Source organism: Mastomys coucha, unplaced genomic scaffold (assembly GCF_008632895.1).
Source record: "Mastomys coucha isolate ucsf_1 unplaced genomic scaffold, UCSF_Mcou_1 pScaffold22, whole genome shotgun sequence".
Lineage (NCBI taxonomy): Eukaryota > Metazoa > Chordata > Mammalia > Rodentia > Muridae > Mastomys > Mastomys coucha.
Genome location: NW_022196905.1, coordinates 229,923,504 through 229,940,856, shown reverse-complemented (window position 1 = coordinate 229,940,856; position 17,353 = coordinate 229,923,504). Strand labels below are relative to the sequence as shown.

The following is a 17,353-nucleotide window of genomic DNA, read 5'->3' as shown; positions in this document are numbered from 1 at the left end:
TGGGGGGGGGGGTGGCTAGGGGAGAGGGAGGGTCAGACACTGAAATGGATATCTTCCCCCACTTTTTTTGCAAAGCATTTTCATTAACCTCCATCACTAGAACTGAGCAAGCAGGTAGAAACAAAATGTTTGGTGCTCATTCTGACATGTTCAAGGCAAAGGAGGCCCATTCATCCCTGAAGCTGAACATGGGGAATTACGCCATCAATACCTCGGCATTTTCAGTAGTCCAGGCAATATGCTGGGGAGATGTATAAAATAAGCCAAGGTATATTTTGGGGTTTTAGATTTTTATCCAGAAAAACAAGACAGGCATGGACACTGGACTGTACCTTCTTTTTTTTTTCTTTTTTCTTTTTTTTTTTTTGGTGTACTTTTCAAATGATAATTCCTTCCACTGCCACCATTAAATCTTAATCCATTCCAGCTCCATGCATGGGTCATTGAGTCTATATGTACTGCTGTTATTTTAAAATGTTTCCCCTTGGTAGGGAAAGAGGGGGAGAAAAGATGTTGAGAGCCAGATGGGCCTCTTCACAGTTCATTTATCAAACCTAATACGCTGGGCTCCACCCTCCTCTCTCACACTATTGCGGTTAAACTTCCATATAATTTGGTAATCATTTTCATTATCAGACAGTGACCCAAAGCAGCCGATCCTGGGATATTCAGTCCTTGCAGCTGCTCTTTTTCTGCCTGCTCCTACAGTAGACCCTAAGAGCTTTGGATTTTATTAGCTGCAGACTGACCTCTGGGCTGCGGAGGTCAAGAAGGGGTCAGATCAGAGGGCTTGCCCAGTTCTTTAAAAGCTATAACAAGCTGTCCGTCAGGCAGAGTGGACTGTATAAACAAAGGCAAATCTTCAGAAATTCGGTACCTCTTCTGTTAACACTTGCCGGGCATTCACACGGTGCTCCTGATGGGGACGTGAATGGACAGCCTTAATAAGCCTATTTGGAGAGGGCTGTTTCTAAGATTATCGAGTTTGGAGAAGGAAACCCAACAGCGCTCAGAAGTGCCTCTAGAATCGCAGGCTTCTGTGACACTGTGACAAACTCAGTTACCTCAAGTCACTGCAGAATTGACACTTTGCTCAAGGAGCTAAATTACAGAGAACATATGCTTTTGGTTTCTGACACGCAGAGTCCCAAACAATGGCTCCACTCTGGGCCTGAGAGAGGGACACATATCTTATGAGTGAGTTATAAGTTTCACTGAAAATGTTCTCTGGAGATCACAAAGGTAGATGAATCTGCTGAAGAAAGGGGTTTTGAAGGGGGACTGGCACTGAAGTCACTACCAGTGGGAGTCAGGCTGACTGGGTTCTTCAAGTTGTACAGCTCAATGTGTGTTATAAGTTAGTCAACTGGATGCAACTTTTTGAAGAAAAAAAATCTATTATCTAACCTAACTGGTCCCCTGATAGCTTTGATGAAGGTAAAAAGGCTGTAATCTACTGCTTGGCCTCTGGTGAGTGCTAATTATTTTCTGTTAAAGTGTGTGTGTGTGTTTTCCTTTGTGTAATTCCTAAGCACACAATAAGCCCATCTTTAAAACCTAGGCAGCAAGCAGCAAGGCAGAGAGGCATTCTCTGGGATGCTCTCTAATTTTACCACCACCCACTGGACAGCAACGCAAGGCCGGCCTGTGCCAGACACCGGGCGATGCTTTGATGGGGAAAGCGAGGGATATGGTGAGCGTCTGTTTATCCGGCTCATATGGATGAGGCTTTGAGATAGGGCACCGAGATGGGAAACATCAAATGGGGGTTCGGGGTGGGGGAGGACGCCGGTTATTTAATACTCTGAGGACACTTTGCCTTTGGAGCTCTCAGGACATCGACCTCTTGAAATTTTCTTTCAGGTGTTTGGTTTTAAGAGGGTCTGCACAGTGTCAGCTGCTAAGCCCCTTCTTCCCTCCACCTCTGCCACAAAGGACTTGTGAATTTCTGTTTCAGATGCTAGACTACATCAACTTCAACACTGGCTCCAGCTCCTGATTAAACTGTTAGCAGGAAAGAGCCAGAAACGCTGAAGCCAGACTCCATTTAAACAGGCCATCTTGGCCACACTGTCTAATGAGTGGACGTCATAGGAAATTACTGGAAACAAACTATATGCACCCAACAAAAGACAGCCGTTCCTGGTGAGCGTGCACTCTAGGCTGAGCTGTCCATTGAGGGAAGACTATGGGAGAGAGACCCTAGAGGAACACATTCTTCCCTTATTTCTGATTTAATAAGTAGCAACAGGAAGAAGACAGAATGTGGCAAAAAAGAGAGAAGGAAACCTTTCCGATGCCCCAATGCTGATAGTCCATTATTTAAAAATATATTACGAATATAACAACAGTAACACAGAAACACCAAAATGTAATTATTGAAAGTTACATGGTAAATCATCCCTCAGCCAGTCCTGTTGGAAATTGAACACACTGTGAGAAGGGCAATATTGAAAGCCATGATGCTTCTCTTAAGTGTGGGTCTGAATCAGACAGAGATCATATAGCCCGGAGGCGGCAGCTTTCTGATACCTGGTAAGAAGCAATAGCTCATGATGCCTTTCTTAGAAAATGTTGCTCATGTCTTTATTCCTTTTTAAACACATCTATCTTTCATGATCATAATTATTAGTAAAGCTATCAATTATTGTAAATTTTGCAGTATGAAGTTTTAGAGAAGAGAATATTATGGTTATCAATAAAAACGTTCTTTGACCCTCGGGCACAGAGAATTTCTAGGCATCAAATATGACTGTGGAACAATACCCAGAATCATCTCCAGACTCCTCTCGCTCTTGCACAGAGTTGGATGAGAGTTCAGTATACCAGCTACACACGTAAAAGGATCCCACCATTTGGAGGAGCCAGCTCTAACCTCTCAGACGTCCACTGTTTTTCAGGTAGATGCTGCTAGCCTTCACTGGCAAGCACATTTCATCAGAACTGGTGATTTACACAAACCTTCCATCATGACAGCTTTCTAACCACAGGTACCTTCAGGCACAAAGAAACCAGGCTGAAGCAAAAGGAATCTCTCCTCAGCCAATTCCGAAAATGAGGAAGGCCGATGAGTATACTACTTCCAAACACTCTGCCCATGTGTAGTGACAGAGTGGGCTTGGTGAACTTCCCAGGCACCAGACTGCTGACCAGAAAGGACGCTTGGATATCAGGTTCTAAAACTACATTATGCTCAAGATGCAAGCCTAGATGCAGTCTAGATGTTACACTAGAGGAGAACTTGTACATGCATATGGACATCAAGCATCGTTATAGTTGATGAGGCTACCACGGGTAGGGAACCTAACTTTGGCTCAGAATGTCTTCAACTTGGTTATTCCCTATGGCCCCACAGATGAGCGGGACACGCAGAGCCAGGTCAGGGACAGCAAAACCCCACCTCCAAGTAGCACAAACCTGGCATGCCATTCTTTCCTCAGATTCTGGCGCACGGTGAGTGGGACCAGGATGGCAGACAGAATTTCGCTCCTTTGTTCCACCGGTAGCCCCTCTCTTTTAACTTCACGAAGCACCGCATTTGTCTAGAGGAAATGATCCCCAAAAGAGAAAGAAAAAGTGAAAAATTAATAATAAAAAAAAAAGCCCATAAGCAAATAAGGACAGTAAATCAATGGCTTTTTTATTACAGTTCCCTTGCTAACAAATCAATACGGTAAATGATGGTCAAAAATGGCCAGCATATATTCTGGGTTTAATCAATGTACATGGCACACAGGGTAAACTCCAAAGCGCAATCGCCTAAAGAAACGTGTCCAGACGCCAAGCCTTCTCTCTCCTATTTTCTCAGCACACCAACCATTTTTTTTCCAGGGAATTGCCTACCATGAGCTATTATTAGGAATGATTTTCACTGCCTGGTCATTGTGAGTTGTTTGTTTTGCCGTAAAAAAATAAAATAAAATAAAAGGTTGTGACTTTCCCTCTGTTCCTGGTACCCAGCGGAGGCATTCTGCATGGACCCCATGTCTGAATCATTACTTTGATTCCCACCCATGTTAGAGGGTGGGCTATGTTGTCATTCCTTCTCCCTGCTTGTTGCAAGTCAAGATTTGGCAAAGAAACAAGTAAGGGCATAAATATCAGATAGAGCAGTATATCTCAATAAACATCTTTTAAGATTTGAGAATGTTACTATTTGTTATTAACTCCTAAAGATTTTTATTTTGTTTTAAACTATGTATACTTGTGCATGCTCCTGTGTGGATGTGTACTGTGAGAGCAGGAGAGTGCTGGGTCCCTTGGACCAGGACTTACAGGTTGTTGTGATTGCCTGACATGGGTGCTGAGAACAAACCTCTACAAGAATAGTATGTATCTATTCCTTTTTTTTTCTTTTTTTTTTCTTTTTTTGGTTTGTCGAGACAGGGTTTCTCTGTATAGCCCTGGCTGTCCTAGAACTTGCTCTGTAGACCAGGCTGGCCTCAAACTCAGAAATCCGCCTGCCTCTGCCTCTCAAACACTGGGATTAAAGGCGTGCACCACCACCGCCTGGATGTATCTATCTATTCTAACTGCTGAACCATTCCCTCCGGTCCCACATTTATTTATTTTTTAACCTATTTCTTTAGTTTTGGGGTGTCTGTATCTATGTGCATGTATAGGTGCTACAGTGTGCATGTGGGAACCAAGAACAACTCATGAGCGTTGGTTCTCTTCTACCCTGTGGGTCCTCAGAGCCTGACTCTGGGTATCTGTCAGGCTTGGCAGCAAACCTGCAAATCTGCTCAGCTGTCTTGCTAATCCCAGGAATGCTATTTTAATTTCAAGTCAGTGGTTCTATAAGACTTTTTTATAAGCACTAGTTTACCCAAATATAAATGAATACAAGTCATGCATATCTAGATAGTTCTAAAAACATGATGAAAATGAAGCTGGTTTTCTTTTGAATTTATAAAAATAGTTTTTGTTTGTTTGTTTTAATGAACTGGCCAAAGCAAAGGTTGAGAGAACTGGAATATCCCCCTGTGTTCTAGGTGCTCAGCTCAGGACTTCTGTGTCTGGTTTGATCCAGCTGTTGAGCTGCAGAGCACCCATGGAACTGGAGACCCACCTCTTCACTCTACCTGGTCCTACAGCATGTCTTTATTGCCCCCTTTACCAGTTTGAGGAGGGCACAGGAGTATCTGTTGTTTCTGATGCTGACACCCACCCTTTGACTTCTCTGCCCAGCAATAGCACCTAGAATCCCTGTAGGGAAAGTCCTTTCTCTCACTGCTCCTGGCTGTAGAGGACTGTCATGTCCCTATAAGGGTATGAGCCAAGCCTCTCTGATTCTTTTATCTGGATATCACACTCTTGAGAGGATGAGGAAGACCGGAGAGTATCTTCAGAGGTGATCATCTAGTACCTTAGCCTCTAGCGCTCCTTGTCTTCGGTATGCCCATTTTTCATGTGCATCCTCTCAGGTCTTTCTCTGTCCCTCAATCATCTGAGTTGCCCCTATCTTTTGAATAAAGCCTTACTTTTTTTTTTTAATAAGCGCATCAAAATCTATTTCTCATGCTTAGAATGGAATCGTCTGGCCTGTATAAAACTAAGAGAGGAGACAGTATCTCTACTGAGAAAGGTCCCTGTTGTGATAAGAACCCCTGCAGGTTCATGCCTCTAGGATCTAAACATGCATAATTCTGGGAGATAATACCAAGGGATACTCAAATCAGCTTCCATAGAAGTCCCGCCTCAGACCTCCAGCCCAGAGAGGAAGCTTACTTTCTGTAGAGTCTACAATTCAAGTCCAGGAGTTACATTTCCCACTCAGGGCCGACAGGTGATAAGAATGTGTGAAGCACTGGTGACTGTGGAGAACATTCGCTCTGTCACATGGCCACAACGGCTCTGTGAACTGTGCCCTTCACACATGCTGGCTTAAGAGGGCCAAATCAGGAATACAGACAGACAAACAAACAAATAAGCAAACAAATGCCCATTGGTGGAAGGGTATTAAATGTGAACACTGCTAGTTTTGTTCATGTTGGAAATCCATTAGCATTTTTTAATATCATAAGAGATAAGAAATACTGTGGGCTAAACAGAACTCAGGCAGCTGCTAGGCTGTAGCTTTTAATCTAGAAGATGTCTAATTTCAGAGTGTCTTACAACAGTTCTATCTCTTGTCTCGAACACACTACCTCACAGAGTTGAAGCTGACCATGGCTCAAAAATTCATCATACAGTGCACTACCATGCCTGTGTGTACAAGCTACTTCATGTAAAGGACAACAGACACATCCAACAGGATCCAGATGTGAGGGAAATAATTTGTGAAGTGTCTTTAGTGTGCCCCAGCCTCTACCATGACATCACTTGTATCCAGTGGCTCCGTTCTCCATACAGTGAGGAGCCTCTCTGAGAGGGAAGAGGAGGTGTGTGCAAGGAAGCTCCACAGGGGCTGAGGCTACTGTCTTATCTAACACTATTTCCCTATTACACACCTAACCACTTAATATGTATCAAAACAATAAATGAGAAAGAAACAGATTACAGTTATACACATGATGAACTCAAAAAGCCAGGGAACTAACTATGTGCTATAACGGGCACTCCACTGCCGAGAATTAATGATCTTCTACAATAATCAGAATCCTGAGTTTCAGTTTCCCGGGCTTTAGGCATTCTATCAGGCCCTTGCGAGCTACCTAATATCTAACACTTTTCTTTAAATTGGCCCATGTTAAAAAAAAAAATAGAAAATATACACATTCTAAAGAAAGATAGAGGAACCCATGGTGCTCTGCAAAGATGAGCTGATAACCACCCAGTGAAGGCAAGCTGTCTGCCTGCCTCCCTCTAAGTGGGCCCATAGCTTGATCAGGTTCCCTCTCAGTGGGTCACTGCTTGCTGGGGCTCCCAGATGGAAGTTCACTCCTGTACCATGAAAGAAGGCATGAGAGGGTTGGAGAACTGAAGCCCATCACATTCAGGAGGGCCTCTGACACCATCACACAGACTGAAAAGAGGCCAAGACAATCTCCTCCTCACAGTATGCCAGGTGTGGACTCCTCAGTGACACTGAACTTCATCCTGGGGATGCCTGTGGGCTTCAGGCTATACTCAAGATGAAGGCCTGACAGCAATGGTATAACTACAGAGCATTTCCTAAGTTTAGAGGGGGCCACTGAACAAAAGGAAGTTTCAGAATGTCCAAAGAGCATTCCTTTTATATGATAATCAACTGATATTTCTCTTTATAGTAATAGGGCTCTTCAAGGTTGATTTGTCTAGGAAACATTAGTAGGTATCTTCCCATTAGTACCAACATAGAACATTCACGTATGTTCCGTTTTATAAAAACGGTCACCTACTGCCAAAACAAATTATCTCTCCTTTCATCCACAAACAGGGAAAGCAAGCCACAGAGTTAAGAGCATGCCTCCAGCCTTATATTCCTTTTCAATAAAGTCTGAGAGGATACTATCAATAAGAATGACCCAAGCATGAATACTGGGCATTCAATCCAAGTCATCTTCTCATAGCAAGGCCCTTGTCTATCTACATATGGACACATGGACAGGACCATTCTCTGAGCTCCTGTCAAGAGTGTTCAGCACACCTGCCATTCTGACTCATAGTGTTCAGCTTCATCTCAAACTCATCTACCACATGCAAAAGTCGTGCTAGTTCAACAAAAGGATGCCAGAAAGTTCTATCTATTTACAATTTTAAAAAAAAGCAACAATAACAAAAACAAACAAGGAAAGCTATCTGGCAAGCCTAGCACATCACTCTGAACACTCCCAGCAGGAGAAAGACTCTCCTCCTAGAGTAGCTCTCACTTTTGCAACTGGACCTCTCTTTTCCTTTCCTGACCTCCACCCATTAGGTAGGAAGGACCTCTCTTCTCTCCTAGGTTCCTCCCCAACCCTTGGCATGTCTCTCCTTGGCTCCTGGGTGAATCTTCTTCCTGAGACCATCAACTGAGGTCACAACCTTCATTCTCTTGTCTCTTGCTGGCTTTTTCTATAGAAAGAACTTTAAGGGGTCCCTGTAGACTCATGATATCTACATAGCTACACTCCACGCTAAGTTCCACCTCATTCAGCCAACAACTGATTTAAACATGACACCTCCAACACAGTATCACAGCCTCCATGTGTCTACATCTGAACCACTTTTGCTCCCCTCTCCCTTCTCTTCCTCAATCCTACCAGAGAATGAGGGGCACCATTACCAATGCAATGACACAAACTCCATCCCAGGGATCATCTAGTAGCACCACCCCTTCTCCCATACACTCCCTTCACCTCGGCACTAACACTGACCTCCCCCCACCTCCTCCACTCCCCACCCCGTGTCTGGTTTATTTACTTTATATATGTGAGTACACTGTTGCTATCTTCTGCAACAGTGGGAAGAAGGAGTCAGATCCCATTACAGATGGTTGCAAGCCACCATGTGGTTTCTGGTTATTGGACTTGGGACCTCTGGAAGAGCAGTCAGTACTCCTAACCACTGAGCCATCTCTCCAACTCCTGCTCCCTCCCAGTTCTGACCTCTCACCTGTCCCATACGATAAACTCCAAACTGTTAGCACTCTTCAATGTCTGTGCATTTCTTAATTCAAGAGAGCATGTTGGGGGCATGGGGTGTAGCATGCACAGGTTCCCGGAGAGGAGCAAGGGAAGACGTGGAGAACAGCAGGAGGGAGAAAGAGAGGAAGAGGGAAAGGGGTGTGATGGAAAGGGGCCATTTTTCACAGTACAAGTCTGAAAAGTGACTTTCTCTCAAGCAATTCAGCACTGGCCACACAGTGGTTTGTGAGCTGGCTGTACGAAATCCTGGTGCTTTCAAGAAGTAGAGTAACCTCAGAGCTGAGGATCTTTGGCCTCCAAAACCCAACACAACCAGGGTATTTCTGCTTATGTATGCTTTAGTTGTTAAAGCTCAGAAGATAAAAAAAAAAAAAAAAAAAAAAAAAAAAAAAAAAAAAAAAAAAAAAAACAAATATATTTTTTTAAAAGCTCAAATTCCTAAGCAATGCAAAACCAAAGCCAAAATAAGACAAATGAAAGCCTGGTACCCTGAGTCCTGCTGGCTTTGCCAGTTTGATCTCCTACCTTCTTCTTCACATAAGCCACTGAGAACACCCTGAAAGCACCTGGTTGTGCTACAGGTTGCACTCCCTCAATCCCTATTCCTTCTGGCAGATACATCTTAGATCACACATCCTTAGTAAGAAGCCTTACATGAGCCACTGCCTTGTACCAAATTCAGCTGGCCTGACCACCTCTGAGTATATCCTAAACCACATCTCAGCCCACTGTGTGCCTTTATCCATCTCCATGCTTCCTCTCCACAGGGCCAGCTCTGTGGACAGACAGGCTCCACATCCACTTCCAAGGCTCCACTCAATAGGTCCACTGCCCTGATCGACATATCTGAATGTATGAAGCTCAATGACATGCTATAGGGCACCTGGCATATAAGGCAAGCAGTCACATAGGCAGGGCTTTGCCAAAGGAGTATTTGATTCAAGGTATTCCTGAAGTATAGCTAAGAAGGAACTTGTAAACTCTACTCTAAAGCCATATAATTGAGGGGAAAAAGTATACGCGCCAAAGGCAACTCTCATTTGGATGGATTGCCTAAATCAGTTAGTTTCTCTGTAGTACCATCACATGTGATCTATGGCCACACTCCATAATAAGTCATTTCAACAGAGAAACTAACTCAGAGCCCAGAGACACACAGGACATCAAGAACCCTAAGAATCCCACAAAGCCTTTAGTTTCTTCTCCCTTAAGTCTACACGCACAAAAGCAAAGGGGAGGAAAAAAAAAAAAGAAAGAACCCCTAACAAGGAAGGAGCAAAGGAGGAAAAGAGGGAGGGAAGGAGGGAAACTGAGGCTTTAAGGAATCTTGAATTTTAGGCTTATATTTCACAGTCTTCTTTAAAAAGAATTTATTTCTTAATTTATTAAATTAAAACAGAATTCATTTAATTTCTGTTGTACATACAGTTATATTCAATAACTTTCTACATGCCTAATAGTGAGTGCACATATGAACACACATGCCAGAGTGCATGCAGACTTTGGTACATGCAGGCTTTCAGAGAGGAATCCGAGATTGAAAGGAAGATCTGATATGTGCTCAATACTAATAATTCAATTTAAGCCATGGATTCCTTAGGTCCTCTCTTGACATGGAGTAACAGTTCTGACTAACCTAGAATCCCCAGAACTCATGCTGAATCTACCACCATAAAAATCAGATAGCGTGTGCTTAAGGACACGTGGCATACAGGCAACTAGAACAGCATTCGACAAATGTGGCTGGTAATACCTCTGCTTAGTTTGTTTACATTGGGCATTCTTGTAATTTCAAAATTACCAACACCAGGATCCCAGAGTCACAAGATTTTTCTACTTCCCAAGCTCCCAACCTGACTATCACCAGAGAAGTAACCCTGTCACCATGTGGACAGCAGCCCGCCTAACACTATCCACACATAGCGGTCTTCTGTTAGGAGTGTCTCCTGCCTCCCCCCCACCCCACCCCACACAAATTACAAAGCTATGCTCTTAGTGATACTGCAGGCTAAGGTTCAACTTGTGAAGAAACTTGGTTTCAGATGTTATCAAACAGGAAAGCCATTTCCCCACATCAGCACTGTCAAAAACCCAACCGGCCTCCCCTCTTCAAAAGTCCAGGGGTCCTTTCTTCCTTTCCTCTTTCTTCCATCCCCTCCCCCTTTAAGAAGAAAGGTTCTGAGCCCACTGAGATAGTCTTGGTCCCATCAAAGAGAGGTCGGTCTCAGGTCTTCCCTCATTTACTCATTGTCAGCTCAAGATGGCTCTTTTGTGTGGCCTCCAAAGCGCAATGCTGAGTGATGCCTTCACATTTTCTACACTGGACGGGCACCACCAAAGATTTCCATTGCTCTTGGATCCACAGCTCAGCAGAACAAATAAACATTCCTCTCTGCCGGGTTGCCTCCTTTATCTCCCTCTCTGGGAGCAGGAGATTTTGGGGGTGCCAATGTTTACACAAAGTTAAAACTTTCTTTCCCCTGTTTCCTGAATTTGAGAAAACACATCCTGGATGACCTCGGGTAAGAGATAACACCAAGTCACCGTTGGGTGCCACCTCCTCTGGACTATAGGAGGCAGCTGTCTGAGGTCGCCAACCCCCACCCCTAGAGTCTATTTACAAGGCAAGAGAGAGAGATAAGCTGACTGTCTTGAAGGGGAGCTCAGAAGCAGAAGTCTTCAAGAGGCTCCCGACAAAGCAGCCTTTCTTTCCCACCCAAAGGCAGGCTTTTTTCAGTGTGTCTTAAAGACCCGCTTCATCTGAATGGAGAGCTCACCAAATGTGCCCAGCGAAATGTCCTCTGAGGCATCTGTGGCCTTGAGAGCCGGGAAGCTGAGGAGACTAGTGAACAACTCTGAGGAGAAAGGATTGTGGGGAAATGACTCTTTAATGAATTCCCTCACTTCCAAAGGGGTTTAAGTGATAGCAAGGGCTCCCTAAGGCTGCTAATAAATACTCAGTGTGACAGGCCATATAAAGTGGTCAGCACACTAGGGCACAGTGACAATGTCAGAATTGTCACGAATAAAAAAGGTTTGGGAAAAATGACACAGAAGAGTGGACATGGATACTGACTTAGAAAAAATAAAGTTAAATCCTCATGACTGAAAACAGTGGCTTCTTCTCTTCCACAGTGCACTCAGTGTCCGTAATCTCTTGTCCTCCTAGCACAGAAATCACTGCACCCCATCTGTTCCCTGCCTAGCACGGCCCAGGATCTTGGGGCAGTCCTGTGCTTGCCGGCCTTTGTCTGCTTCACCTGGGACGGCGGGGCAGTGTTTGCAAGCAGGACTTCAGAGCTCTTGTTGCAACCACATGTTTCAGACGGTGGTGAAAGAAAGAAAGCCTGTGCTTTGTTGATTTCTTGTTTCCTCCTTTAGGAAGAAGGAAGGAAGGGAGAATGGGGAGAAATGAGAGGTGACGGGAGAAGAGGAAGAAAGGGAGGTAGTAGAGGAAGGAAAGAGGAAAGAGGGGGAGGAGAGAAAAGAGAAGAGAAGAGAATGCAGAAGCAGGGGCAAGGTGAAGATGAGGAAGGAGAAATGTGTTGTTTGTAGAAGCCAGCTGCTTGGGCCATAGTGCCAGCCACCCCCATGCTCCCATTCCATGCTGCACCACTGTGCTACCCCCCCCGCCCCCCCCGCCCCGCCCCGCCCGGGCACAGGTACAACTTGGTGTTGACTTCAGTGCTTTAGAGGAGCCCTTGGCCGATTTGGTCCATGATTAATTGCCAAAGACATGGCTGGCCATATGGAACAGAGAAAGCATCAAGTACTTCATACTTCTGTGTGTAATCACCAGGCCCTGTATTTTAATGCACAGGAAAGAGCTAGCACAGCACAGCCCTGGTGCCTTGCCCCTGACAGCCCATTAAGAAACCTCAGAGCACCCAGGTGAAGTTCCTCTGCTGGCTTTTCAATAGCAGCCCTAATAGAGCAGAGGCCAGGCTTCCCGGCTAGCCTTAAATCTTTCACATACAGAACATTAACTATGGCCACTGAAACAACGGCTTCTTATGATGGAATGGGATTTGATTTCTAGGCTCTGCATACTGACTGACTGACTTTTTTTTTCTTTTTAACCTTTATGGAGTTTACAAAATCATTGTTCTTTTTTTCTTTTTTCCTGTTTTCTAAGCAGCCTAAGAGATTCGCCGGTGTCAGAAGCCTACCCTTCATCACTGTTAGTACCAGCTACCTAATGAAGTTGATTCATAGAGAGGTGAAAGACACAGCTTAATTACTCTCACCAAGCAGCCCCAGAGCCACTGAAAACAAGGGCAAACTGCAGCTCCGCAGGAGGAGGGTGCCCCAGATATACATCCACGACTCTGCCTCCTTTTCTGTCACTCTGAGATGTGACCACTCAACAAGGGAATGAATGCTAACTCACTGCCCTATAAGACATGCTGCACCATGCAAGGGAAGAAGGGGCAGATCACCCAGGAGCAACTCTACCCTAGCTTTACCTGCTACACTCTACAGCCTATGTATACATTTCCATAATGATTTCTTCCAGGGAGTTTCAAAGGCGACTCTTAAAATGATGGTGTTGCTTCTGTCAGCCCCGACACTTGTTGGTAGTGATGACTTTGTTGACACTTTCTGCTAGGAACTATTTACATGGCGCCTCTTGTCCGCTGTAGGTTTAGATGCTGTAATTATCCCCACGCTGGAGACACCATGGAATCTGACTGCCTGTTCATGAGCAGAGCTGTAATCACCTCCACTGCCAAACTGAGCTCCCAATCTGTTTGGAGCTTTAAGCCAAGAGAGACTTCTGCCTGTCTGTGGCTTCTCTTTGCTGGAATATGCTGGTGCTTTCCAGAACAAGCAACTTAACCAGTAAACAAGGTCAGGAAGAGCAAGAAAAGCCAGTAGTATGGCAATAGAGTAAGAAATATGGCAAAAAACAAAAAACAAAAAAACATGATGTCTTTGCAGAAACAAGTAGTCTCACTTGCTACTATAGAACCATTTTGTTTCGCTGATTTTTAGTATGTTCTATAAAGTATAACGATAATTTTATTCTCTCTTGGTCAACTTTCACCTGGCCTCTTAGGGAGAAAAAAAAACGACCCAGAGACATTTAATGGCTCAATGAGCAGTATGCTAATTTGTAAATCTCAGTGCACTGGAACTGCAACAGTATCCCTGATGTACTACAAATAAAAATTAAGTCTAATCCATGGAAATAAACCCACCAGAGCTGCCGAACTTTCAATATAGAAAGCAAAGGGGTTATGTATAGCACAGAACATCAGTGGACCTAGGCAAGCAAAGGCGTGCCTGTATACTTCCCATCACGAATACTGGAATAGTAGCTGACTTCTCTCCAGTTACTGTGGAGGTGCCTGGCCTTGTCATTTATCTTTTCACGGAAAGCTATTCACTCTAAACATGAAAGCAAGAAGCCCCTCAGCTTCACCGTGACACACATGCCCCTGATCTCCAGCCTCTACCTGTAAGAATCTTGCTATGCCAATCTGCTCACAGCCTTACTAACTGAGGGTAAAACAGCCAACAACTACAACAAGCACTAAGGAGCTGGACCAGGACCATATCCGGCCTAAAGGTAGATAAGCACCCGCCATTTCCTGAGCATGTGAAAGTTACCCAAGCGCTCCATCAGGTCTGCTCCCGCCTTCCCTGAAACATCAGTAGCACAAAGACTGAAGTGGTCTGTCATGCACACTGGATTATATGAAGTGTAAAACATTAGGGGAGAGAGGAGGAGGAGACTTTTGAAAAGGAACGGGAAAAAGAAATCACACTTGCAAGAGGATCCAGCTGACAGCTCAGTCCCTAACAAGTAAGACAAGTGAATATGTTCAGATGCTCTGTGAATGCAGGCAGAGCGTGGGCCCTTTGTCTGCAGCCCTACAGAGTGTCCTTAACCCAACTGCTGCCCGCATCACTGAACATATGTTTTCTACACAAGAGCCGAAGTAGAAAAGGTTCTTTGTTATAATTCACTCTTTGTATCTATGCACCCCTCCCCCTTCCACTCACCCATTCTCTCGGTGACATCCAAGCCAAAGCCCCAGTGGAAACTTTAACGGCTTGGGACAGGGAAGTCAGAGGCCTTCTTGCTGCCCTCAGGCTTGGAGAAATGGCCTCACAGTGACATTAGGGGTTAGAGCCACAGTTACCAAGCACATCCTTCCACCAGGCCAAAGGCATGTCACCCATGCTACCTCATTTAATGCAGTTCTCACCATGTGAGAACAATCTCTACGGTAAATGTGGAAACTGAGGCACAGAGATGATAATACAATATTCCACAAAACTATAGTAGAGTTCAGGTTTTTAGACCTGCAGTTCAAAGTGCCTCCCTCCCTCTCCCTCTCCCTCTCCCTCTCCCCCCGCTCTCTCTCTTTCACACACACACACACACACACACACACACACACACCCGCGCGCGCAATTCTGTACTTGAAACGTCACTGCATCTGAGGATACATCTGGTCACCTTAGTGCTCAAACACAAGCAAAGCTGGTTAGGGGGTTACTCAGCACAAGGCTGCTGAAGAAATGGTGCCCACAGTGGTGGTGATGCTTCATATCTCCCTGCACTAGGACTTCAGTATGGGGAAGAAGGGCAAGAGCCTCATGGGGCAGATGCCTTATGGTGGCCAAGCTGGCCATAGGCAAGTGACTTCTCTCTGGCCTTAGTTTACCCACCTGAAAAATATAAGTAGTTACTGTCTTTACCTCAGGGATCTGAGGGGATTCATGTGTTAGCTATGGCTTTCACTCAAAACTCTGCTGTTGAGATAATGAGAAACAAAGCATGCTGGCCAACTGCAGGTATTAAAGCAGACACCTTTAGTGACTTGTCCTGTTGCTATGTCCAAATGCCTAACAAACAGCAACTTAAGAAGACAAGATTTATTTTGTCTTACTGTCTCAGGAGACACAGTCTATTATGATGGGGAAGGATAAACTGGCTGGTCACACTGCATCCAGTCAGAAAGCAGAGACAGGCAAATGCCTGGACTCAGCTAGCTTCCTTTTGTTCCTTCTTATCTGGAGGGAACTGCAACTCAAGGGGTGACAGTACACTCATAATCAAATCAAGGTGTCTTCCCTACTCAAGTAACCCTCTTTCACCCAGAGGTAAGTCTCCCAGGTTGGTAGTGATAATGAACCCACACTTTATGATGCTGTCCTGTGCCTCCTGTTTGTATTCACAGAACATGTGCATTAGATGATCCAATATCTCCTGGTGGGAGTACTAGGTAGTGGTAACAATGAAGTCAGAGACATGTCACTGGTTCTGCGGGCCAGTCCTGCTCATGAGCTCTGCATCACTTGAATCCTGCTAATAAGTCTTGAGACTTAGAGGAAGGTATTTACAGTGCTTTCATTTATAGGTTTAGTGATTTGTCAAATTTCATTCTATTAGTAATCAACAGAACCACATCTAACCCCAGGGAGCAGATGCCAACACAGGTCTACACTTACTTGTTCATTGCAAGATGCTTACAGGAGCACTACCTCAAGGACACCAGCGTGTAAAGCAGTCATTGTTAGTGCATCTTTATAGATGGAGAAGCGCAGTCGAGTCAAATAGCCTATCAAATACTAAAATTCAGTGAAGGGGTTGAGATACCATCTGACATTCTAATTCCAGGATCATTACACTTGGCACACAGAACTCAGGGCAAAGGCAACTTCCCATGTGAGGAATGACAGTTGAGTCTCTGCTCCACAGTAGATATCAAAAGGTCCAAATACTTAGCTACCAGGAGTGTTCAATTTAATAGGGAAAGTGCTATACATGTAGGGTGGAGGATAAGTGAGGGTTACATAAGGTGCTTCACTGAGCTTTCAGAATAGCATTTGATTTACAAAGTATGACTCTGCTCATTACTGTGTCCTCCTCACTGAGTATCAAACATTAGCAGCACCATTTAACACTAATCAGCTAAGTACTATTCTTCCCGTTTCATTCATGTATGACAACAAAAACTAAAACACATACCTATAAGAACAAAGCTACGATTTACATACATCACCATAAAAATCTAGCCTCAACTATTTTAGTTTTCTTAAGATTCCCAAAGCAAAAACTCTGGCCCACTATAATGAAGTGGCTATTGACAGTGTGACTTTTACAACTCCAGACTATCTAGGGGCAGTGCCATGAGTAGTCACCACATTCTTCATTAGAAAAGATCTAGTCAACCAGATGAGGTTCTTACCTATAAATAACAATGTCTATGGAAGCCTAGAGGTGCTCACTGATCAGAGGCTGAGCAGGGATGGCCAGGCACACACGCTCTCATACAGGTTTGTGATAGGACGCTTCTGTTGGCTGCTGTTTTGCTTCTTGACAAGGTCTCAGCAGTGTATTCTGGTGCAGAGTGCGCAGACCTGCACCACCATACCTAGTCAATCGTGGGACAACATTCTCTAGTAGGGATTCAGTACTTGTTAGCTGGCAGTTTATGTAGATTTTATTAAAGTGTTACTCGTAGGCATGAAAAGGAAAACATGCCACACAGTAGCTACATAAGTATTTTCAGGAGAGACTGATAACAATAACTATTAGTTACCAAACACTCCCGTCCCGTCCTGATCATTTTTCACAGATTCCCAATTTAAGCCCCTAGGACAATGTGGTGAAATAATTCATTGAAAAACTTTTAATTATCATCATAATTCATAGATAAGAAACCAAGACACAGGACATGATTGAGCCAGCAAGAGCATATGAGGCGCAGGCTTAAGGATCTGAATTGAGAGTTCCATCTCCAGACCCCACATAAAAGTGGAAGAAAGGAACAGACTTGACAAAGTTG

General features: G+C 44.4%; 1 protein-coding gene across 3 annotated transcripts in view; it reads right to left on the bottom strand.

Annotated features, from left to right (window-relative positions):
• Fto (FTO alpha-ketoglutarate dependent dioxygenase) overlaps positions 1-17,353 on the bottom strand; it is a 356,383-nt gene that overhangs the window by 141,282 nt on the left and 197,748 nt on the right. For all 3 annotated transcript variants that reach the window (XM_031340849.1, XM_031340847.1, XM_031340848.1), the window contains one exon: positions 3,418-3,542. In XM_031340849.1, the coding sequence (XP_031196709.1) occupies positions 3,418-3,542 (125 nt within the window). The remainder of the gene's footprint in view (positions 1-3,417; positions 3,543-17,353) is intronic.